Source organism: Elgaria multicarinata, chromosome 4, assembly GCF_023053635.1.
Source record: "Elgaria multicarinata webbii isolate HBS135686 ecotype San Diego chromosome 4, rElgMul1.1.pri, whole genome shotgun sequence".
Taxonomy (NCBI): Eukaryota; Metazoa; Chordata; class Lepidosauria; order Squamata; family Anguidae; genus Elgaria; species Elgaria multicarinata.
Window position 1 is genome coordinate 32,801,893 of NC_086174.1, and position 26,183 is coordinate 32,828,075.

General features: G+C 43.7%; 1 protein-coding gene across 2 annotated transcripts in view; it reads right to left on the minus strand.

Moving 5' to 3' along the window:
* Positions 1-2,741: 2,741 nt before the first annotated feature.
* PTPN14 (protein tyrosine phosphatase non-receptor type 14) overlaps positions 2,742-26,183 on the minus strand; it is a 156,002-nt gene continuing 132,560 nt past the window's right edge. For both annotated transcript variants that reach the window (XM_063124044.1, XM_063124045.1), the window contains exons 15-19: positions 22,804-23,022; positions 19,817-19,945; positions 13,376-13,607; positions 11,390-11,553; positions 2,742-3,833 (exon numbers count right to left, since the gene is read on the minus strand). In XM_063124044.1, coding sequence (XP_062980114.1) covers positions 3,705-3,833; positions 11,390-11,553; positions 13,376-13,607; positions 19,817-19,945; positions 22,804-23,022 — 873 coding nt within the window. In that variant the 3' untranslated portion in view covers positions 2,742-3,704. The remainder of the gene's footprint in view (positions 3,834-11,389; positions 11,554-13,375; positions 13,608-19,816; positions 19,946-22,803; positions 23,023-26,183) is intronic.

The following is a 26,183-nucleotide window of genomic DNA, read 5'->3' on the forward strand; positions in this document are numbered from 1 at the left end:
CTGGGTATCTTGGCCCTCAACCATTGATGGCTTTAAACATCATCACCGGCACTTGGAATTGGGCCTGGGAGCCAATGCCATTGTTTCAAAATCAGCATGATATGCTCTGCGTGGCCTGCCCAGTCATCACCCTAGGATCTGGCCCAATCCTGAGAACTCTTCAAAGGCAGCCTTATATTGAGCAAGTTGCAGTAATCCAATCTGGATGTCACTAAAGTAGAAATAGGCAACCTGGTGCCCTCCAGATGTTTTGGACTACAACTTCCATAATCCCTGATTATTGGGCATGCTGGATGGGGGTTTACAGGAGTGGAGGTCCAGAACATCTGGAGGGCACCAGGTTGTGTGGCCCTGCATTAAGGGATGCATCACTATGGTTAGATGGAACTTATCCAGGAAAGAGCAGCAACCACCTGCTACCATCTTATACATCTAAGACAATTAATACAAGCCACCCACAATGAAGATCTGGTCATCCAATAGTCACAGAGGAAGGCCATGGGGTTTGGGTGCAGAATAACAAGGTCAATTATCAAACGGTGTCATTTTCTAAAAAAATAATTTGCTTAGTGAACTGGAGTTAACATAATCATTCCTTATTTACTTCGTATATAAAAACTTGGTTAATAATAGTTTATATTAAACCCCAAACAAGGCAAGACTTAGAAACGTAAGAGAAACTTGAGTTTGTTGAGCAAGCCAACATAACATCCCAGGGTTGTTGAGCGATTGTCTAGAGTAGGTATGGGGAAGGTATGGTCCTCCAAATAGTGTTGGACTGCATCTCCCATTATCCCTCACCACTAAATATTATTGGACTGCATCTCCCATCATCCTTCACCTGCCTAGGACTGATGGGAGGTGCACTCCACCAACATCCAGAGGGCCACACATTCCCCATCCCTGAGAGTCTTAATCAATTGCTCAACAAGCCAACAAAATAGAGTTTCTTTTAAATCACAAGTCCTGGTTCGCACCTAACAGCAAGCCAGGAATCTGCTAACGACGGCCTCCTTTCTGCTTGTGCATGTAGCTGGTGTCGGAGCCAGGTAGCACTAAACCTTAGTTTAGCATTGTGTGAAGTGGGTATAGTATTGCCGCCTTAATGACCTGCTCTGAGATTTACTTTGGGACTAACGAAATTTGATCAGAAGCTCACTTTCCCATCCTTGAACGGGGCTTAAAAGAAAATCTGGCTTGACAGGGTACCACATTAAAATCATCATCTTGAAGTGTTGCCTTTACCAAATCATAGTAAATTAAGATTCTCCTCCGCAAATACTAAATAAAGAGACACACGCTAAACGCGGGATGCTGAAACTTCCATTACGAAGAAGGGAACGGAGACATTCTTCATGATACAAGGATCTCTCATTTCGAGTAAGATGTCAACCAAGCTTAACAAGGGCAAATCTAACGTGGAAAACGCATTTTAATGATTTTTTTAAAAAATAAAGAAAGTCACTTTGAACACCATCACCCATTTTAGGAGTGGCGTGAAAATGGTAGCTTATTACATTAGTAACTCTTTGGCTCGCTCGTGGGTATTGTTCTTCTGATGCAGAAGGCTCTCCCTTGCAATTTGGTGTTCAAGATGTATACACTGTGACAAAAAGCCTTGGCGGCACCTCATCGACTTTTTCCCTTTTAGCATCCATTATGCCTGCTTATTAAATAAGATCTTTTTGTTTGCGCACTTCCAGAAAAGCCAAGAATGTACCCATCACCACTCAGATCTCATAGCAATCAGACCTTGGAGCGGATTATTTCCCCCCCATCTTACTCCCTACCCGTCAGGCCAAATGGAGCAATGGGATTTGACAGCTCTGGGTTCAAACTTAATTCATCATTAGGAAATTATTCAAAAAGCTATAATGAGATAACTAATTTAATACACTTTGCTTCAAGGTTTATTCCTTGGCCGGCTTCCCAGATACAAAGCGTCTCTGTGCAATTATCACGCAGATGCCACTAAAAGACTTTAAATGGTTGCAGCTAATTTAACAAGAGATATGTTGGCATCGACAAGGAGACGCTGGGCTGAAAATTGGAGTTAACTAAAGAAGCTTCGGCCTCACTAAAGGAGCATCAGCAAGAGACTTTCCCTACATTTTCTTCCTCTAATCATCTGGGGCGGTTTGAATTCTCTTCTTAGCAAGGTTGGTTACTTTTTATTAGGGAATAGACATTTTAATTGACTCATGGGTTAGATTAGTGTATGAAAAACACTTTTATAGTGCAATCCTATCCATGTTTACTCAGACGTCGATCCTATCATGTTCAATGAGATGTATTCCCAGCCGAGGGTGTATATCGCTGCCACCATAACCAACTAAAAACATGCCACCTAATTAAACTGGCAGCATAACTTTGGTTATTTTTTTAAAAATACAAGTTCTTCTAAATGCTGCAAAAGGCAAGCGCCATCTTAAGCGGCATCCCCCCTTTTCTATCACACAGGAGGGAATCCCTCTTCGACTTCTACGACGGGGTTGGACTCGATGGCTTTATAGGCCCCTTCCAACTCTACGGTTCTACGGTCCCTGCCAGGTACGCATGTGTACATTATCTAGAAGTATAGAAAGTGGGCTTGTTGCGTCAAGAAATAGTGTTTTCCCATGTGCGAACCAATATAAGACAACTTCTCCGTATCCGATAAAAAGTATTTGTTAACCCCAAGAATAGATTGTAGGGAACAGAGCACAGGGCACCATCCACTAGGAAGTTCTCCTGTGCAAGTTCACCGGAGCAAGATCTGAAAGTCCCGCTCTTTTTTTATGGGCTTGTGCAGAAGAACTTTGCAGAAGCTTGTGCTCTATAGAACAACTAGTCCAAAGAACGGCTTGCCTTGAAAGATTCCCCCAAATCCTGCTAATTCACACTAGACCCCATGGACTCACCGAGATCTCTTTCTTGAGTCAAGATTCAGCATTACTTATGGGACAAAGGGACAATGACATCTTTCTGGGACCCTACAAGAAAACCTCTAGGACTGATCTTATCGCAGCATCCAAGCTGTTTTCTACCTGCATCCGTAGAAGCCTTGTTTCTAACCGTTACCATTGTGGTAATGATCATGCTTGTCCAATGCTGAACACCTGGGCCTTGAGAGCGCGCTGGAAGTCCTGCTGCTTCTCTGAAATGCACGCACACATTAGGGCAGCAGCTTGCTTCCTCTCAATAATATTATGGAAATATATTTGCTTTCAGATTTGGATAAAAGCCATGGTTTCCCCCCCCCCCCCGCAGTAGTGTTGCCTCTTCTATGTGCGCAGCCCTGAAAAACAGCTTGCAAAATATTCTTACCACGAATAAAAATAGCCCAAGCTGCTTCGCTTGTCATATAGCAATGCAAAAGGTCAAGAGAACATGGTCAGATAGGAACATCTCCCTCTCTGAAGTCAGGTTATAAAATGGAGATCAGTCATCTCAAACGTGGTTCAATTATTACAAAGCCGTCACATGTTTCACAAATTAAGAAAATTCACACATCATTTCAAGGGGAAAAAAATAACAATAATAAATTATCTAGTATAAAATAATCTGCACTGAAGAACAACGTCTCCTTACTGTTGAGACAATTTTGAACAATACTGCCAAACAAGGTGTTGTCGAGGGAGTGATTCTCAGCCAGATGCCAAAGGCTGTGGAGGTGTTGGAGTGAAGGGAGGTGGGGAGAAAGGAAAGGACCTCTTCTGAGGATGTTAAATGAGCCTGGAGTTTTGTAGGAACAGGATCAGGACTTGGTAGACAAACTTGTACTGGGCGATGGTTTGGACCATGAACATTCTCTGCCCCCTCAGCTGTTGCAGCATCACTGGAACGTCCACTTTCTGTAAAATTGAAGGGGAAATTAAGTTAATATTTTGTGTGCAGCACCAAAATAAAATAATTGCAACCAAGGGAAGGAACAAAAACAACACATAGAACACAAGAACATAAGAAGAGCCCTGGTGGCTCAGACCGAGGGTCCATCGAGTCCAGCACTCTGTTCACACAGTGGCCGACCAGCCATTGGCCAGGGACCAACAAAGCAGGACATGGTGCAACAGCACCCTCCCACCCATGTTCCCCAGCAACAGGTTCACACAGGATTACTGCCTCGGATACTGGAGGTAGCACATAACCATCAGGGCTAGTAGCCATTGATAGCCTTCTCCTCCAGGAATTTATCCAACCCCCTTTTAAAGCTATCCAACTTGGTGGCCATCACTACATCTTGTGGTAGTGCGTTCCAGAATTTCACTATGCGCTGTGTGAAGAAGTGCTTCCTTTTATTTGTCCTGAATCTCCCACCAATCATGGGATGACCTTGAGTTCTAGTATTCTGAGAGAGGGAAAAAACGTCTCCCTATCTACATTCTCCACACCATGCATAATTAGGATTGTGGTCTAGATCTCACCAGGTCAGATATGTTGTTCTTTCTTTTCTTTTCTTTTTTCAATGGCAGCTTCCAGCTAGAAGAATCTGACAGAGTGATGGATCAAAGCTGCTAAAGGGGGATGACCTCCCAATGAAAATGCTAGCTCCAGAGCAGGGGATTTTCCCCATGACCACAGCAAGTGGGGAAAGGGTTAAATCCCCACCGCCCCGCCCCCCCTCCCGGTGCTCACTGCAATCCCAATAATTCTCAGTCCGCCACCCTCCATTACAATGGCTATTTGCATTTTAACAGCACACCTACTTTAGCCATAACAATTTGTGTTATCAGGAGGTCGGATCCAGACTCATATTTAAAGTAGACCTGTTGAAATCAATGGGACCTATGTTAGTCATGACTGACTTAATTCCCATTGGTTTTAATGGGGATACTCTAAGCATAAGTAAGTCTGGATCCAACCCTGGGACCGGTGCTCAGTAACCCACATCTGGGACAGGAGCCCTGTTCTCCTGGGGCCACTCTGGTCCGAATGAGGCAACAACAGCAGGAAGAGGTTGGCGGAGAGGATTTTCTGCATTGCTGTTCCCTTAGCGCCTTCAACAGCCTTCCCTGACAAGTGTTAAGAAAGCTAGGACCTGCCGATAACATCTGCCTTCTGAGGCCTAGGAAGACTCAAGGAAGAATGCAGTCAAAATTTCTGAATTAAGATGCTTTTGAATGTTTTAATTATTACCTTATTTTACTTTGTAAACCGCTTTGCGAACTTTCCTCTGAACAGTGCCATATAAATATCCAAAATACCCAAAACAAATAAACAAAAGACGATGCCTTAAAAACACATAAACAATGCCACTGAAGCACTGAAATTACCGAAGTCAGTATGACTCCGGGCCAAAGCAGACATCATCATCATCATCATCATCATCAATTCAATTTATACCCCGACTATATACAAAATACCCTAGGTGTCATACAAAGTTAAAAGAATTTAAACAAGATAAAAACAATCAATAAAAGAATACGATAGGCAGCATAAAAAAGTTTAAAAAACAATTTAAAAACTAAAACAATCAATAAACCGAACAGCATAAAAACAATATAAAATGGTCAGTAAAAGGATTCTAAAAAGGGAAGGTCTGCCAGAATAACAGAGACTTTAATGCCTGCTTAAAGACATTCAAAGAAGTCAACAGGTTCATTTCAACCAGCAGGTCCTTCCACAGCTGAGGCCTTGCGTTAAGGATGTAGCTATTGCTACATATTTAACATATTGGGCCTGTTAAGACAACACGCTAAGGCATGGTTAGGCCGCTAATCCTTTTGCAGCAAATAGTGAGTGTGTTTAAACTGTGATTTTATTGTCACCATGGTAAGGAATGGTTCACACGACACACTAAGACATACTGTTTAGCTCAAAATGCTTAACCACCATGGCTTAACGTATCATCTGAACAGGGTCAATGTCTGCTTTGACCCTGACATTATGCTTTGTTCTCTTTTACTCAAATGTAAATCTGGATCAGGACCCTAGCAGGAGCGTTAACCCTACCCCCAGCCCTGCACTCCTGATCCAGGGTTTATTCTCAGATTCCAACTCTAGCTTGTTGAGGACAAGGCGGAGTTCTAGATTTGGGTATCACACTAAACAACCCAGGGACAGAGTATCCCTGTGTTTAGTCGCACCTATTCACAGGAAGAGCCAAGTGGGAAGCGACTCAGCTCCATGAACTAGAACGCTGGCTTGGATTACCACTGCGTGTGAACAGGTCCAATGTCTGCTTCGGCCCTCATAAGAACATGGTGGATCAAACCAAAGGCCTCTCTAATCCAGCATTCCGTTCCTACAGTAGCTAACCAGGCACCTTTGGGAGCCCACAAGCAGAAGATGGATGCAATAGCACCCTCCTGCTCATGTTTCCTAACAACTGGTACTGAGAGGAATATTGCCTCTGATACCGGAGGTAGCTTGTAGCCATCAGGACTAGAAGACATTGACAGCCTTATCCTCCATCAATTCGTCTAATCCTCTTTTGAATCTGTCCAGATTGGTGGCCATCACTACTCACTAGCTATCAAAACTGGGATGTGAATGAGGTTACATGAAACAGAAAGGCTTTTTAATATGAAGAAAAATTAGGGCAAACCGCAAATGTCGTAGCCATTAAAAGCAGTTATTATCGTCTTTATGTGAGAAAAGGAGAGCAGTAATAGTATAATGACTCGCTAGAAAAGAGGTTGGGAAATCAAAGCACATCTGTCACAGAGCAACAGCCAGCTCCTTCTTCCAGGCTACAAATCCAGTCACCTGCCAGGGTGGAGAATTGCTCACTCTGCGTCGATGGCTCTACAGTCTTCACTCACTCACCAAGTTGTTAGGGGACTTGTAAATCTCTCTACCCACTAGCCAAGCTTTTCCCACCTTTGATGTAGCCCTAGCACAATGCACTTCTGTCTCTCTTTGAACCATTAGTGTGCTCCTCTCTGTATCACTTATCTTCCTAAACATAGCCATGACCTTCAATTGGAACAGTTGCATTCTTAACGGCCATTAACACCAACTCCCTAGACCACCTTATAATAGGAGAAAGTTGTGCTTCCTCTCAAAATTTACCTCAGAATTTCATTTATATTAGGCAGTATTTGTTTCCTTCACCAAACAGTACCCATCTCTAGTGCAGACACCACTTCTGAAATGTTATTTCTACTTAAACCACAGCATAGTTTCTCTTACAGTCAAGATCAGCAGTTGGATTGAGGATCTGCCTTCTACAGTTGCGGAAGGCCCCTCTCTTCCTGATTTTTTGGGATCTCCCTCTATCCACAAGACAACATCTCAATCCAATCAGGTTCTCCTGATTCTCTGTGTAGCATTTCCAGAGGGCTGGAGGGGCTGCTGTGGGAAGGACAGGGCAGGAAATTCTACTTCCACTAGCACAGTTGATCCAGCTTAAATCTGGATCCAACCCAGAGTGGCTGCCTGATTATCACAGAGCTTGTTCCGAAGCTACATTCTGAAGGTAGCTCCCAATCTGGTATTCATCTCAACCTCTTGTGCATCCATCTCCCACACTGGGGGAGGGCCAGGGAGAGATAGAAAGGAATGGATAAACTGGGCTCTAGTGACTTTTCTTGTGAGTGGTGTTTTCCCAACTACCTGATCTGTCCAGGAAAGAACTAGGTGGCCAAAACCTAAGAAACTTCATAAGCACACAAGAAGAGCCCTACTGGGTCAGATCAAAGGCCTATGATGATGATGATGATGATGATGATGATGATGATGCACCATCAATGTACATTGTGCTGTAGATAGTAAAACAATATGCTTTTATCTGATTAGTAGTTTATGTTTTGATTTTTTGGTACACCACCATGGTGGGTTTCAGAAAGCTGGTATAAAACTACTTTAAAGAAATAAACAGTCTAACAAAATAAATAATTCCCAAGGTGGCCAACCAGGTGCAAGTGGGAAGCTCATAAGCAGCACATGAGTGCAACGGCACCCTCAAGCTCATGTTCCTTAGCCATTGGTATTCAAAGGCATACTGTCTCTGATTCTATAGCCACCATAATTTGTAGCCATTGATGGCTTCCTCCTCCATGAATTGGTCTAATCCCCCTTTAAAGCTGTCCAAGTTGGCAGCCATCACTATCCTTTGTGGTAGTAAATTCCAGTCAGAAAGTAGATTTTCAAGGTCTCCGAGGTCTTTCCCTGCAGTGCTGTCCTTGTGATCAGGAGATTTCAGGGACGGTACCTGAGACTTTGGCGCATGCAAAGTATGTGCTCTAGCCCTGGGCTACGGCCCCTCCCTAATGAGTTCATAAAGGCAGTACGGTCCATTTGTAACTTTCTTCCTGGAGTGAGGGGGAGCAGCGTGCAAGTACCTGCGGCTAGTATTGGACTGAGTTCTACCCAGAATGCCAAAGCTGAGCAGAGTCACAATGTGCTCTCTCTACCAGGTCCTCTGATGAAGCAACCCACCTCAGGCACTGAGTTGTCCCTAGGTGCAAATAAGAATGTCAGGGGTTTTGTCTTCTAAACTTCGCTACATTTCAACACTCTACCCAAGAATGCTGCTGTTGCTGAAGCATGGAATCTGATCATCAGCTCATGACCTAATTGAGCTGCGAAGCCAGTTAGAATATGGTCTTGTCTGAGCAGGAGGGGAAAAATGCAGGCCAGTTCGGACTCGTCCAATCCTTAATAGCTAAGCATCTGACATGCTTCTCCCTTTCCTTTCTTTTTCTTTTCCCTACCCTGTGCAAAAACAATCCATCGCTAGATCTTCATTTCCCAAGCTTTTGTGCACTTTAGAGGCCGTGGACAGATGTGCTGGGACAGCGTATTTATCACAACCATCTAAATGCACACTTTTGTCTGCATTTAGCATTACAAAATGTAGTTTTCAATCTTTGGTAGAATACTACAATCAAAATATTAGCTTAAATGTTTTGCAATGATTTAACGCCAAATCTCATTATGAACAAATACGATGTTCTGTAATTGTGTCTGTACGACAAAGATAGCATGTTTGTTCTGAAGTGATGTAATGTAGGAATGTATTTATCTTGAACAGGCCTTTCTAGTGATATTTTGGTAGAGATTATGTGACTATGCAATACATCAGACTTCCCAAATCTGGTGCCCTTCCAGATGTTTTGGACTGCAACCCACATCAGGCCCTGCCAGCAGGGCCAATGGTCAGGTAGTTGTACAGCCAAGCATCCGGATGATGGGAGTTGCAGTCTAAAACATCTGGAGAGCATTAGATTGGAGGAGAATGCAATACATTATAATATACATTATAATGCAAGAAGTTAGACATTTTATGCATAAAAGTAAAAAGATGCTTGCCTAGGGGTAAAGTGTCTAATGAAGACTCAAAATATACAGATGGGCCGGGAGGAGCTTCCAAACTTGTCTATTTGAAGTGTGTTGAATAGCTGTCCTGGGGCTACTGTTCTCCAACCCTTTACCCTAACTCCAACCCTCTGCTCTTTTTCCTTCTGTTCCTTAAGTCCCCTTCTGGTCTTCCCCCTTGATTCCATGACACCCAAAATCCATTGAAAACCTGCACCTTAAGAATAAATTATGCTAAATTCACACAGAGAAAAACAACAACGCGTGTCTCCTTGGAATAATAGATCCCAAAATGCTAGGCTTAGGATGACAGAAGTCCATTAAAAGTGACTCAAACATTTCTTTTATTGGCAGCACGAATGGAAGTATTCTAAAAGGCCATGCACTTTAGAAAGCAAGTGGGGGCTAGAATGTTTTAATGCCTCCCCGAGATAAAGAAATGAAAACCCATTGAACATGACACACCAGCAAGTGATGTACCTCCCAATTGCGGTATGCTCTTCCCAGTGAGGTCAGCCTGGCGCCAACATTGCCATCTTTTCCGCGCCCTGTTAAGACTGCCCTCTGCTCCCAGGCTTTTGATGGCAAGTCCTCATGTAACTGGTTTTTAGCTTCTTCTAAATTATTTTTAAAAGTTTATATATTTTTTAAATTTGTTAATTATTTTTAAAATATATAGTATTTTTAAAAAATAATCTTTGCGAACTGCCTAGACAGCATTGGCTATTGGGCAGTATTGAAATAAAATTAAATGAAATATTCATTCCTGCTGCTTTGCATGGGCAGGGAGCTGATTTTAGTCAGCAATGCTAGCCAGCACTGCTGGATTCAAAAAAGCTGGATTCTACAACTTCTACAAATTAGAATTTGTACATATTTTCAGGCACTTCATAGCATCCATCTCTGGCATTCTGCTAGCGCTAATGAGATTGCGCTAGTGGAAACCAACACTGGCTCAAGACCTTCCACTGTGTCCTCCTCCTCCTCCTCCTCCTCTCTTCCTGAGTGGTCACTGTGACCTGCCTTCCCCTCAATGCCTTGCTCTGAGGGATTCTTCCTCAGAGTGAGGGATTGGTGGGGAGGTGGCCTTGAAGACCGCTTGTGCTGGAGTGGCAGAGGCAATCTCCAAGTCCACCTTACTCAGAATGCTTCACTCTGAGGAAGGACCCCTCAGAGTGAGACATTTGCACTGGGCGTGCTCTGTGGAACTCCTGAAGTCCCTCACACACATGTTCTCTTACACGTTCTCCCTCTCTCTCACACACACATTCTCTCTTACCTCCTCTAGACTACCACGCCACTGAGAGAAATCCCTGCTGGCTCTCCTCTCACAAGCCTTCTGTGCATGCCAGAGGGCATTGGGGCAGGGGTGGGGGATGAGGTGTTGGTGGCCAGCAAAAGTACAGGTTGGCTAGGAAGCTCTATGGGCTACAATTCTCTGCCACTGATCTGAACATTGCTGTTCCCCAATCATGGAACTTCAGAGGAGACTCCAGCACAAAACTGCTGAATTACAAATAATTAAGATGTTTTATCATATCTGTTAAGGCCTGAATGCAGACAACAACTTCTTGTCCCATTTAGGAATGTCATGGACGCTCAATATGGAGGTGGAGTCTGATGGACCGTGCTCACCAAGCCACGGGACACTCATGGACCTGCTCGCTGAGCGGCCACACACCCAATAAGGCCCTATAAGGCTGCCATTAGCACAACATTACTTTTATGGAAACCCCAAGCTGCCATTTCCACACAAAATGGTGGCTTGCTCTGAGGATGGGCGGTTGCCGGACCTGCGGAGGTGAGCAGCAGCAGCTCAGCGGGACCGCACGGAGGGGAGTCCACCCATCCCTAGTTCCATTTGAGATGCTCGTTAGCACAGCATTGCTGAGATTGTGGTACCATCAGTTACTGCTGTGAATGGTCATTCTGCTGATCTTAAAGTTTGCAAAGAGTCATCCCAGACTACTATTTCCATTCCATTCCACTGTCATTGAGCCCCTTACTTTCTTTGAGTCTTTAAGAAGCCATAAAACTCTTCCTTGTTTTCATTGCAACAAATTTGCAGACCCCTGCTCACACACTTTTAAGTTTATCTTCGTAGGATCATACTGGAAAACAGTTGCTTCAGATAGACACGTTTACTGACCTCATTGTGCTCCAAGCAGCCGATCATGAGTTCCGTCAAAATAACCACACCTGTCCTCCCCACACCAGCACTGCAGTGAACCACAATGGGGGGGTTGCAGTTGTTGCTGCTGTCCAGGACACTGTTGGTGTGGCGGCGCACGGACTGGATCTCTTCCAAATAGGCTGTGAGGGTGGGAATAAAACGAGAATTACATCCCCCCAATCCTATGCAGCTTCACATAAACGACGACAAATGTATGGAAGAGCAAGTTTCCCCCTTTTTAAATTATGATAATTTACAGTTCTTCGAAAACACTAATTATTTGGCCTCTGGACAGCAAGCAGCACTGGATCCAGCCAGGACCAGCAGGGTGGCAATTACTACTTGGGACTTTGGTCCTTTAAATTAAATAGCTCTTTAAAAAAATACACACACACACACACACACACACACACACACACTCTTTCCCCCTCTGCAAATCCCTAAGTCCCCTAAGCAGATGAGTGTAGACATTACTTACAGCAATTCCTGCTATTAACAGGCTGAGATCAGAATTGCAGCAAAGTCCCCTTGAAACAAATGCCTGTCAGAGCCAGCACCTAATGAGAAGGGCACATCCATCTGGTCCTTCCTTCCAGACCTTGCGGAATGAGTTGGAATTTCAAGCATGTCCAGACTCTCTGTGTTTCTCAAGTAAGGAGTCAGGGCTGCTGCAAACACCATTTTGTTACACAGAGAAAGCCCCGTGCAGGAAAGCAAACCAACGAACCCTCCTGTCCATCCATGTGAGATCACACGTAGCCTGTATTACTCAGATTACATGTCTTGTGATGCCACAGAATCCTTAACAAATGTTGACAACCCTGTGGAGTCTAAACTCAGGAATCTTTAGGGTTCCACCAGACTCTTTAGCCCTGTTCAGGCATTCTACTTTAGGGAATAGTGAGTATACAAGGGATGCACACTAGCTCCAGCCTTCCCGTCGCCATCCTTGTCACCCTCCAAGTGCGGAAGTTGAACTTTTGTAGTGAGGAGCCCTTTGCATCTATGTAGGCTCCCTGTGTGATATAGAAGCCTGTTAAACCAGGGTTGTAAATCGCACAGGGATGCAAAAGGCTGTCAGCTGCAGACATTCATTCTCAACACTAGAGGACGACAAAGTGGATGTTTGTACTTACTCGCCCTGTCATAATTCCCTAAAGCAGGGGTGCAAAAAGTGCTGCCCGCAGGCCGTGCACGTGCAACCTGCCAAGCCACTTCTAGCAGCCCTCCAGACCCCGTGCGTCTGGCAGCAGGGCGGCACGGCTAGCAAGAGAAACCTCAGGACTCCCCTTGATGGTGCTAACAAGGGAATGCCTTCTCTTATCTCTGATCTCTTGTCAGAAATCGGAGATAAGGGGAGCGATCCCTGTGCTGGTTCCAGCACAAGCCCTAGCAAGAGAAACGCCATGGATTCCCTTGCTAGTGCTAGCGTTAGCAAAGAGATTCCCAGGTTTGTGTGTTTGCATGTCTTCGCCCCTTTGCCACCTCAGCCCTGCCCAATATGGCCTTTGCACCCCTGCCCTGAAGCAGAATGCCTGGATAAGGTTTGAGCTGTGACGATATCAAAATAGGCATCTGTACAACGTGCACACATTTATTTTCTGGATTTGCACACACAAAGCTGCCTTAGGCTGGTTCATCATTGTCTAACATGACAGGTAGCAGCTCTCCAGAGCTTAAGAACCTAGGAAGGGACAGGCTGCATCACAGGGGAACCAGAATTGACTGGTTGTTGATCCCTACTATAAGTTGCTGATCCCTACTATACCTGTTTTTAGAGTTGGGCCAAGGGCAGCTGGGCAAACCTTGGCAAAATCTAACTACTACATGTGATAGCATAATAAAGAGATTACCATTGTCAAGAAAACACAAAGGACATGTATTTGTCTGACTGGAACTTCACCTTCATATTTACATTCTCATTTCAATACAACCCCCCAATGCCCCCACTTTTCAACTTACAGAGAAAGCCTTGTTCTTCTGGACAACCATGATCTGGCCAGTCGGTGTATTGCAGATGCCACACCGTTTTCTCCTGTCCTAACAAAAGGTGCTTGACCTTCAGGCCTGTAGTGGCGTAACAACCAGAATCGGTGCGGAATTTGGTGGTCACCTTGAACTTCCCATAAGTGGCTGAACTGTGCTTGGAGCCGAGTTTCGGCCAGTAACGATGGCTCTTGGACCTTCCTCTTTCCTGTCCCACAACAAACAGATGAAGAAGCAAAATTAGCACGGTTCTGCTCTTTACAGCCATAATTGCAACAGTCTTAGAGAAGAAAGAACCAGAAATTCCTATGAATCAGGTACGGAGCTGGTAGGGCACAGTGGTTACAATGTTGAAATGCGACCAGGGATACCTCGGTTTAACTGGATGACTTTGGGCCATTACTTTCTTTCAATCTAACCTACCTCACAGGGTTGTCGTGAGGATAAAACACGCAGGTCCTAGACCCCTGTCTGCTGCCCAAAGCTCCTTGGAAGAAGGACATGATACAAATGTAATAAATAAAGTAATGATTCCATTTTCTCTCTGTCCAAGGGCAAAAACAAGGCTATTGCCCCAGAAATCAGACCCAATGAATGTAGAATTCATAGATGCTCACTGTATTCAATGCATTACATAATTTAAAAGGATCGTAGGGTTATCACTAATGAGGGAAAGGTGATAGACTGAGGCCGTAGCTAGACCTAAGGTTTATCCCAGGATCATCCCGGGTTCGTCCCTGCCTGAGCGCTGGATGCCCTGTGTGGCACTTAGATGAACAGGTTTGACCCCAGGACAATCCTGGGATAAACCTTAGGTCTAGCTATGGCCAGAGACAGAGATCAGGGAGAGCCAGTGTAGTGTGGAGAAGCTTTCCCCAACCTCGCTGGGAACGTTGGGAGTTGCAGTCCAAAAGAACTGGAAGGAACCAAATTAGGGAAGGCCAGTGTAGAAGATGCTGCATTAGATTTAGATTCGGGAGACCCTGGTTCAAAATTTCTGCTCACCCTTGAAGCTCACTGGGTGACTTTGGACCAATCACTCTCTTTCAGCCTAGCGTACTTCACAGGGTTGTTGTGAAGGGGGAGAATGCACCATGTATATCTCTCTTAGGTCCTCAGACGAACAGTGGAATAAAAATATTAGTAATGATAATAACCTCAGGTGCCCTCTTAACAGGGTTTTAGGGTTCATACATGTATTTGCCAACACAAACTGACTCCCCATCCCACACGGCTCTATAATAAAGTTGGGCCCATCAAACAAAGAAGGCTTCCCAGCTACAGAACACTTGTGCACAGGTGTAGCATGACAATTTGGCACAGTTGTGCAAAACATCAGCTTTGCATTGAAGAACTCGCCTGGTAGTTATAGGCCAAGAATACAGACCCCCGGCGTGAAGGCCTAATCCGGCTTGCTGGGCCCCCTGGAGGAATCCATGCTGTTATCTCCATTCTGAAATTGGAGATAACAGCAGGGAAGCGGTCAACTAAGTTGCTTTGTGCAACAGCCCCTGGGGACAGCAGGTTCCACACAAAACCAGGGACACCCAGCGACATCATCTGACCTGCAGGTGGCCTGGGGAAATCCATCCCCCCACCCCATCACCACCACAATATAGTTCTTCCCCTCCTGTCATAAGTGACCAAGCATTGCATATAGGAGAAGGATTTATACGATCTGAAGAGAAACCAGAGTATATAGGAGAATTCATGAAATCTCAAACAGGCCAGTGAGCAGGCTGGGGAAGGAGGAACGAATTACCACACTGGCCCTCCGCCGCCACTTGGTTTCTGTGTTTGCCATGGAAGAAGGAATGTTTCTTTCCACATGACTGTCACAGAAATGCACTGGGTTGGCAAAGCAGGAATGGTTTTCTCCATCTACCGCCCAGCAGTCTGCTTCATATGAGGCTTTTAAAGAAAACTAGAACGCAATCCCATGCATGTTTAGACAGAAAAAAATGTCCCACAACTCCCAGCATGCCCCAGCCAGGCTAGCTGGGAGTTGTACGACCTTCTTCTGTCTAAAGTTGATTAGGATTGCACCCTTAATTTGCTAAAAATTCCTCCTCCTCCATGGACAGCATGGAAACGCAGGCTAGTAACAATTGTGGGCTTATTCACAAGTCTGTATTACCAACAGAGAAAACTACACAGAAGAGAGTTTACACTGAAATTCTTTACTTTTATTTTTCCTTGACAGCAAGGTCAGCAGGGGCCAGATAAAATGGCTGGGGGGGGGAGGGGAATCCAGGCCTTTGACCTGTCAGTAGGCCAGGGCCGCTATAGATAACAGCACATAAAACAGACTGCATTACAGAGACTGGGATGTCAGCGATACAAGCCGAGCTGCTGCCCAACGAACGTCTCGTGCTGCTACTTGAAACAAGAAATGAGGCTACGAAAGATCAGCCTTTTATTTCGGCATTGGCTATCTTCATGAGGGGGTCTGTCCAAGATCCCAACTGAAAGGTCTTGGGATTTGTGCACAGGGGAGCAAATGGGAAGAAACTGAAGTAAAAGAGTTGAGAGACGGGTTCGAAACATTCCTGAGCTGTTCATAATGCTGAGACTATACTCATGCGTGCTCAGATTACAGAACTATTGCACAACGTAAACATCCCACAAACGAGGTTGTGTGCATGAGAAAAGAGTATTTTGAGTGTGCGTTTGCAGTAAAATGTCACAGTACAGCATGAATCACAGGTGCCATTTAGTGGGGAGAAAACAACCATTTCCTCAGCAATCGCAATATTCAACCAATCACCTCAGGGCACCATTTTGTCATCTCTCAGAGTACACTTGCATGTGGCGTGTGGGGAGAGGCTGCTCCCCTTGAAGAGATACGTCTCCCTTGCCTCAAGGCATGCTGGGATACAGAATTGTTCCAGGGGTGCCATTTTATCATGGAGGAGGCATTCATACCGCCATTACTGCGTAAAAAATTCCACCATCTCAGGACAGTGACGATTCCCTGCTGTTCGTACGCATCGCAAAAAGCCTTAATACGAATGCATGCATGTAACGACAGCTCAGGTCATAAGACAGCCCCACTGTCTGCTGCTGTTTCGGAAGAGACTTTCTCCATGGTCAAATTATTCTGTTAACTGTGTGCATTTAATGGACTCTTGCTCCCCCTTCTGAACAGCTGATAGTGGTAAATGTTTAAAATGGGAAAGATCGGGCCGCACGCCTTAAACAGAACGGTTGTTCCTCTGTGCCTGTAAAGGCAGCCTAGTTATGAACGGGATGTGTGTGCCAGTTTTACAATGCAACATGCAGTTTTGGGATTACAACAGAAATAACTGTTTTGCTTGGCATAGGATACAGGCTCCCTCCCGCCCGCTGGATACTTTAACGGGAACAACAGCTTCTGGTCTCTTTGCAGCTGATAAGGATGCTCGTATGCAGAGGTGGCCTTGGATGAGTCAAGAATGTCATTCTTTTCAAATAAGGGCAGCGTTGTGTTCTCAGAATTCACTGGGTTTCTATTTGCTTTGTTTGGCCTGCTGCAATCTTTTAATGGAGCTAAACTTCCATTACTACGCTCTGTGGCCAGCTAAGTGCTTAGAACATTACAAACAAGGTTGTAAAGGTTGAGTCATCCCAGGCAGAAGTTTAAAGATTTATTTATTTATTTATTTTAAAAAAAAAACTAAAACAAAACAGATCTGTAAAGAGAAAAGGGGCAGGAAAGACAAGCGGATTTTCACCGAGGGGCTCTCCTGCCTCTTAAAACACACACACACACACCCCTATTCCAGCCTCTCCAAGCATATGCAAGATCTACCGAGGAGGCCTTATTGGTAGTTCTGCAGCCAGCACAGTGTTGCAGGCCTTCTTGGTAGTGGCACCCACTCTCTGGAACACCCTCCTGCGTGTTGTGCAAGAAGCAGAAACTATAGTGAGTTTTTAAATGCCTCTTGAAGATGTATTTGTTTACTCTAGCTTTCCCTCAGTTATAATGGACTCTGACACTGCTCCATTTTATCATTGTCTCTGCTGTAATGCTTTTAACTCATTAATTAATTTTATAGCGTTCTTATGCTGTTTTTGTATTGGTTTTATATTTTATTATATATGTACAGTGAACCACATTTTAGGACAGTATAAATAAAATAAATAGCTAAGGAAAACAAGTTTCTATTGCAGAGTTGTTCTCAATGTTGTCCTCTAATAGAGGGCAGACTGATCAAAAGGGTGAGAACAAATCCACGGAGGCCCAAGGAATTCAAGGTTTGAAGCTCCCTTCCCCAACCCAGGGATCTCTATATGTGTTGGGCTACAAGCCCCAGACAGCATGGCCACTGCCCTTCTGGCTGGGGATTATGGGGGTTGTATTCCAACACACCTGGAGGGCACCAGGTTGGGAAAGGCTGGTTTGAAGCAATGGGTGGCAAAGGAAAGAGCAGTGGCAGACAGAGCATCTGTCTTGCATGCAGAAGGCTGCAGGTTCGATCCCCTGCCTGAGACCCTGGAGAGCAGCTGCCAATCAGTGTCAACAATATGGGGCTAGATGGACCAAGGGTCTGACTAGGTATAGGACAGTGTCCTATGCTCCAGTGTGGAAGAGTGCGTAGTGCTGGCCTAAGACTGCGGACTCCTCAAGTTCAAGTCCCTGCTTAGCCATGAAGCCTACTGGATGATTCTCTCTCAGCTTAGTCTACCTTGCAGGGCTGTTTGGAGGATAGAACGGGTGCAGGGCACCCATACATCCAATGCCCTGAGCTCCTTGCGGGAAGAGCAGGATGAAAATGTACACCTAATAACTAAACAATAATACTCAACATTTTTGGAGAGAAGTTCATAGGGAAGTTATTTCGATAACAGGACATCATTTTATCCCTTAAACCTAAAACAATGTTATTAGAGGCCTTTCAATCCAAGGTCCCAGAAATTAATCAGCCAATGATATCTATTTGGTTAACAGCAGCAAAAATGAATATTGCCAAGAACAGGAAAAATTTTAAAAACCCATTACATGTAAAGGATGGTTTATTAAAGTTTGGCAATTTGCACAATTATTGAAAATCAGTGAAGCAGTCAGATTGAGAGATGGCAGACAACAGACTTCCAAATTTATGAAGGAATACCCTTTTACTGAACCCTGGAAAAATAATCATGGTATAGAAATTAACATATATTCTTGATTTGCTACTTTTAAAATCATTGGTGTTGGAAGATGAAACTTGATCTTACACACCATTTAATCTATTTAGTCTGTTTTGTAGTTAACTCATTCTTGGGTAATTATGTGTACTGTTATGAGATATTTAATCTACTTGATACTAAATTAATTCCTAGATGTTTATATGTGGTGCTATGCTGGGTGTATTTGCTGAGTAACTAATATAATTGAATTGTATATTGACCGTGTTGAATAATGATATGTTGTATAATGTTCTATGTATTAATAAAAGTTAATTATATATTCCTGAAATATGCTCAGGTTGGGCGTTGACGAAACTGACACATCCCCTATCTAAACTGTTCCATATTGGCAGCCTATCTGTTTGCTTAACTCAAAATACATACACAGATGGGGTAAGAGACTTCAGGATGGTTTAGCAAGACCGACCTCCTCCGGGTCTCTCACTCTCCCCACTTCTCCTCCAGCATAGTTGAGAAGAGTTTGAAAGCTTTCACTTTTGTTCAACTGTGGTTTGTTGTATTGTCTGGACTGACAAACTGTGGTTAACATTAACAATGGTTCATTTAAAACAGGGATGGGCAACTTGTGGAGGATTGCATTGCCCCCCCCCCCGGAAACCCACCATAGGCCACTTCCAAGTCCTGATGAATTTGTTTCAGGGAAACAAAGTGTACAGGGAGCACGTGCCTTGTTTTCAGACAGAACGCTGCTTCTGGGAGTTCAATTCAGCTTGCAAACAAGAAGCACACACTCCGCAAACCTTGCTTCCATGGAAAATCCCCATGTTTTTTGCCACTGCCATGGCCAATTCTGTGGTAATGGCAGGGGAGCACAGCAGGGTTGTGAGAACACAGGGGTGGGTGGGGGTGGTGAAGCAGCTTGTGGGGCAATGTGTTTCTCACTGATGGTTTAAAACAAACCATGGTTTCTTAAGTTGGCTTGTTTAAACAAACCACGGTTAATGGCAAGTACAGCTCAGAGGTCACGACAAACTGCAGATAACCGAAACTGCTTTCAAATTTCTCCTCCTGGCTGCACAGGAAGTGGAAAGGCGAGGAACACACAAGCCTTGGAGGAAGCTAGACTTGTTCACGCCTTACAAAAACCATAGTTTAGTGTGATGTCCAAATGCAGTCTGTGTGTCTCCTGGCACCCATCTGTGCCTGCCTAGAAAGGCCCTCCTGGTTTGAGAAGCACCCCTTCCTCAAAATGGCAGTTTATGACTTGCTTGTGTTCAGTCAGATACTTCACGCAAGTTAACATACCTCCTCTGCTGTCACCATAGCGATCACATTCACCCCTTCTTCCCACACCATCTGCCAGAAATCATGGCACGTCTGTGGCAAAGGTCCTTGTGTGGCAATGTAGTGCCATTCTTCTCCACCTACTGTAACCTGGGCAAGAAAGAAACAACAACAGATGACTTCTCTGTGAACACCACAACAGAGTATCTCCATTTCAGTGTGCCATAACTCTTCTTCATCTGCTCATGAAATTTCACTTTTATGTGTGAGTTCAACCCACCCACACATCCTTGCTGTTGTTACTGCTGCGCACAAAATATTATCCTTTATTTATGGTATTTCTTCTCCACTCGAGATCAAAGCAGCGATCACAGATGAATAATATATTTGTGTGCTGGTGTCGCTTTGAACTCTGAGTGGGCAAAACTATCATATATAAAAGATAACATTTATTTGAGTCCTAAAGAATATTCTATCCAAGTGGGTTACAGTTCCTCAGGTCAGCTCAGTTTCAGATGGTGAGGTTGGAAATAAAGGAAGAAAACAGAAAACAGCCAAGATTGGAGGAGAAAAGTGGCAGTCAAAGTAGGGTTCAGTACCCCTTCCCATCCCTCTTTTTTTAGTAAAACACCCCCATGTATACACACACACTTTACGAGCTTAGGGCGCAACCTGCATTGGGAGAAACAGGTGTGTCCTCCACCATGTGTAGTAACATCTGACAGTTGTAGTCAGGCATATATAACTATGTTCTTACAGGGAGCTCATCATTATATATCCCATGCGATAACGCATCTTTATTTCATATAGTATATGAGTGGGAAGCTCCAGAACCTATTGAAACTGGTGGAAATAACCCTGTCAATTTTAGTGAGCTGCAGAAGCAGGGCCTCTGTATTTTAGCAGGTCAAAATTAAAGGAGAGAAAGTTGCGTGTTGATAGGACTATAGGAGTGCAGACACTGAAAACAGAGATTTAGTTCAGCATAGGCAAATAGAATAGTCCCAATCTTGACATCGTGGAACAAAGAACGTTTAAAAACAAAACAAAACCAACCAAGAATAGCAGGCACGCAATCTAACCAAAGCCTGCAAACTTGGTATTTGTGTAGGAGTCGAAGGCAAGATTTTATCGGGATTGTTACAGGAGTTTTGCTTTGCTTGCTCATTCGTGGGCCGATTGATTGTTCAACCTCCTTTGGCACAAGGCCTGAACAAAAATCCATAAATAGGCTAGAGGGAGCGCGCTGCCTAGAATATGGCAGCGTTCAACTGCCCTGACTGCAGGATATTAAAAATTGATAACTGGGTGAAAACCACTCGCTGTGTGAGGGAGGTAAAATCTGCAGATGCAATTTCACCTTCTGAGCAAAAGAACATCTGCTTGGCTCCTGTAACAGCCACTTGGAGTGAGGCAAGAAACGGATTGGCAGAGTACAGAGTTGTACACTACAAAACATCAGCGCATGTCCCTACATGTGCTACAGAACAATGTGCATGCGTCTGCGCTTGACACACCAGATGAAATATGAGCTCTTAAAGCTGGCTGGGGAGAATTCTTTGTTGGCCCTTGCCACCTGATTGCGTTGAAATTATGCTTTCAGAAATGACTTCTCCTCCCAGAAATGGATGAAAAACGTTAGGATTCTGTAATCAGTCATCCAAGCTGAGGCACGTAGTGCCAGAAACACCCAGTATCTTCTCCCCACCAGCTCTTTGGCAGAAATCTGATAGGATTCTGGTTTCGAAAGGTGTTTTGACTCAACACGGGTTTCACATTGTAAATTATGACCAAGCTGCTCTTGAAACCCAGTGGAGATGTCTTGCAGTAAGAGGTGGTTGTAATTTAAAGTTATTCTGACCAGCAATAAAAAATGTTAATAAAAGCAAGCACGTTTCAGTTTTACCAACAATAATACAGCTAACACAGTGAACTGCTGAAATATGAAATAGTTTAGATATGGCAGGTTATATGTAATAAGATGACCAGATAGATGCATAGGTTTTATTTTGAGAGCCAGTGTGCTGTCATGGATAGAGCTAGGACTGAGGAGTCCCAGGTTCAAATCTCCATCAAGTTCTGAAGCTCACTGGGAAATCCTGGACTTCTCTCTCAGCCTAACCTACCTCAGAGGGTTGTTGTGAGGATAAAATGGGCAGGGGAGTATTTTATTTATTTATTTATTGCATTTGTATACAGCCTAATAGCCGAAGCTCTCTGGGTACCATGTGTATACTGCCCTGAACATCTTGGAGAAAAGTTGAGATAATAATGTAGTGAATCAAATTCAACAGTGTTTGGATTTTTTTTCAAATTCAGAATGCAGAATGAGATGGTGAATGATACAAAGTCAGGGTCTGAGAAAGAACAGAGTTCAAATCTAAGCTCAGCCAGGTACAAAATATGGCACAGATTTCTGTCCCAACCAACACCCAGGCTGGTACCCAGGGGGCAGAAGACAGAACCCGTGGAATTGGGGTAGCTTCATGGCCTATTAAAAAAAACCAGCAGGAAAAACCAACAACAAACATGCACAAAGATGTCTCCTTGTACTAGGCTTCTTTGCACACGTTTAGAGTAGATTGTGATATTCAATCCAGATTCCACAATCCACTGGGTTCCAGTCCCCACTTGGCCATGGAAGCTCACTGGGTGACTTTGGGCCCAAACTACCTCACAAGGTTGTTGTGAGGAAAATGGAGAGGAGGAGGATTATGTATGCTGCCTTTTACTTAAAGGAGGAAAAAAGGCGGGATATAAATAGAGTGTCTTTAAACAGCAGTGCCTGCTTCCCCAGATTATTATTATTATTATTATTATTATTATTAATAATAATAATAATAATAATAATAATAATTTTATTTCTTACCCGCCTCTCCATTTGGATCGAGGCGGGTAACAACAGTAAGTATAAAACACATGAAATACTGATTAACAACTTAGTAAACATTGTTAAAAATATCCTAAAAACATTCTAAAAGCATCCTAAAAACATCCTACATCATTACCTTGATGTGTGAGGCATTGATGTAACCTGTATTGTTTTCTTTGGTTGGTACCAGCTCCACTCGGTTCTCCTCGTATGGAAGGACTTCTCGAATACGGTTACGCTCTGAGTTCTCAGGTAGGATTGCTGTGGTAAAAATCCCATCTGCCTTCTTCTTTGGAATCTGCTCATACTCAGTGAAAACCATCCCCTCTTCCAGTTTTCTCCTCAGGATTTTACACTATCATTTCCAATTTAAAATAAACAACAAGAAGAAAAGTGGATGCTCTATTCAAAGGCAGCTCCAAGCATAAAATATTACAGTTGCTCATTACTTGTACTCCAGCACCTGGATAAATCTGTGTATTAAGTGTAGTTTGTGTGGAGGTGAGGGAATTACACCACTCTATTGCACTGCTTCCACTTATTTATTTACTTATTAGCAATATTTGTTTACCACTCCATATCCAAAAAAAGCTGAAACGATGAACAGGATCAAAGCATAAAAACACCATTTTAAAACAATTCCTATTTTTAAAAGGTAACAGAGTTCTGATAAATCCGATTTCTCAAGGAAGGCCTTCTAAATATAATGTAGAACTCAGAATTCGCACTTGCTCTGTCATTGGGGCATTATCCTGTCAGTCATTAGAGAAGCTCCCTCCTCTGGGTTCCAAGGTTCACCAACTGCCATCACTTCAACCTTGTCTGGATTAGATTTTCATCCAATTAAAAAATAATAATTTTCATTTCATTTCATTAAATTTAAATGGAATTGTCTTAATGTGGGTTGAGGGTTTAAATGGAATTGTTTTATATGTTATTGTAAAGCGCCTCGATGACAGAAATGGTGAGGCGGCGCTATAAAAATGCTTTAAATAAAAATAAATAAAATAAATAATTTTGTATTAATACAAAATGCCAACAGTTAATTTACAAAACACAGATATTAAAAGCATATATTATATTATTTAAAGTATGTGAGCTTCTCTCTCTCTCTCTTTCTTTTTTAAATCAATACAGTTTGTTTTATCTTCTTTGCATTGGTTAGGGTTGAGAATCGTCGTTTCTGGTTCTCATGAAAAAAGAAACAGGAGTTTACAGATGGTACCACACACCCAAAATTCCTGATAATCCCTCCCTGCTGTATCACACAGATGCTGGAGGGCAGTGTGGGGATAAAGTGGACTCCTGGAGCATGCCAAAGGACAATTCCTAAGAATGAAGAGCTGGAATCAGCAATCACTTTCTGCAACTAGTATATCAGGAAAGAGTGGAACCATTTAAAAACTCTTAACTCCACCAGATGTCTCGGAGGATCCAACAAAATGGCATCGTCCACTGGACTGAAATCTAGTGAGAGATCTAACAAGATCAACAGGGTCATATTGTGACCCTCTCCTGAAGAGGACCTTCCTGGACCCTATCACTGATATCCCGTTTTGGGGCAAGGTGCTTGTGTGTGTGGTGGCTAGGCAGCTTCATACGTTCTTGGAGGAAACTGATTATCTGGACCCATTTCAGTCTGGTTTCAGGCCAAGGCACGGCACTGAAACCGTCTTGATTGCTTTGACCAATGAGCAACTCCGGGTGAAAGACAGGGGAAGTGCTACCCTGTTGATCTTCCTGGATCTCTCAGCGACTTTTGATACCATTGATCATGGTATCATTGGACCAGCTCTGCGAGATGGGAGTAGGGGGCTATTAGGTTAATGCATTTCCTTAACCATTTTGTGGTTAAGCAGCATGGTTTAGCGTGTTGTCTGAACCAGGCCACTGTGTTACAATGGTTCTGCTCCTACTTGCAGGGCCAATTCCAGAGAGTGGTATTGGGGGATTCCCGGTCCACCCCAAGGGGTGCAACAGGTTTCTATTCTATTCCCCATGCTTTTCAACACCTATATGAAGCTGTTGGGTGAGGGCATTAGAAGTTTGGGGGTTGGGTCCCATCAGTATGCTGATGATACTCAGTTCTACTTGTCATCGGAGTCAGTTGGGGTGGTGAAGGTGCTGGACTAGTGCCTGGAGGCTGTAATGGGCTGGATGAGTGCTAATAAACTGAAGCTGAATCCTGATAAGACGGACGCTCTGTGGATTGGTGGTTCCTGGGTCCAGGAATTGAGTAAGTGACCTGTTCTGGATGGGGTTGCACTCCCTCTGAAGGAGCAGGTGCGTAGCTTGGGAGTACTCCTAGATCCATCCTTGTCATTAAAGGCCTAGGTGGGGTCAGCTTTGGCTTATCCACCAGCTATGCCTATCCTGGACAGGGACAACCTAGCCACAGTAGTCCATGTGCTGGTAACTTCCCAATGCACTCTACATGGGACTAACCTTGACGATGACTCAGAAGTTTCAGCTAGTGCAAAATACAGCAGCTAGACTGCTCACCCAAACAACCTTTAAAGACCATATAACTCAGGTCTTAAAAGAACTACATTGGCTGCCTATATGCTTCCGGTCGGAATTCAAGGTGTCGGCAATGACTTTTGATTTATTTATTTATTTATTTATTACATTTTTATACCGCCCAATAGCTGGAGCTCTCTGGGAGGTTCGCAAAAATTTAAAGCCCTAAAAGGCTTGGGACCTCGATACTAGAGGGAGCGCCTCTTCCTATAAATGCCTGCCTGATATTTAAGATCTGTGGGAGGAGCCATCCTCTGTGTCCCACCAACGCAAGACATACATTATGGTGGGACATGAGAGAGGGCTTTCTCTGTTGTGGTACCCTGGTTGTGGAATACCCTCCCCTTGGAGGTCTGACTAGCTTCATTTTGGTGCCAAGTTAAAACATGGCTCTTTATCAAAGCCTTTGAGGGCTAAATTCTCCATGGTTACACATATTTTTAATTGTTTTAATTGTCTTTAATGCTTTTAATTGTTTTCTATTGGTTTTAATTTGTTAACAATTTAAAACTTCTTTAGCTGTATATATTTTTGTTTACAGTGTTCTTATTTTATTTGTATGCTGCCCTGAGATCCTAGTGATACAAGGCAGGATGCAAACATTTGAATAATTAATTAATAAATATATATGGAAGCTGCTAACATTCGGGGGCTAACATTCCAACAAGACAACTAACACAGTCCCAAGAAACCAGAAACCAGCATATATAAGAAAAAGCAAAGAAAATGTGCGTTATCCAAGAATGCCTGCACAGGTGAAGTAATCATGTGTTAATTCACCTTCCACCAAAAGGAGCAATGAAAGACTAGGGTCAAAAATGTGAGGGACTGATACTGTTCAAAAGTTGTCTTTTTCAGGAAGGACTCAACCCCTTGAACAAGGTAGGCTAAATGCAGGCCCTGCCCCCGATGAGAGCCAGTATGGTGTAGAGTGTTGGGCTGGGACCCAGGAGATCCGGGTTCTAGTCCCTGCTCAGCCATGGAAGCTCACTGGGT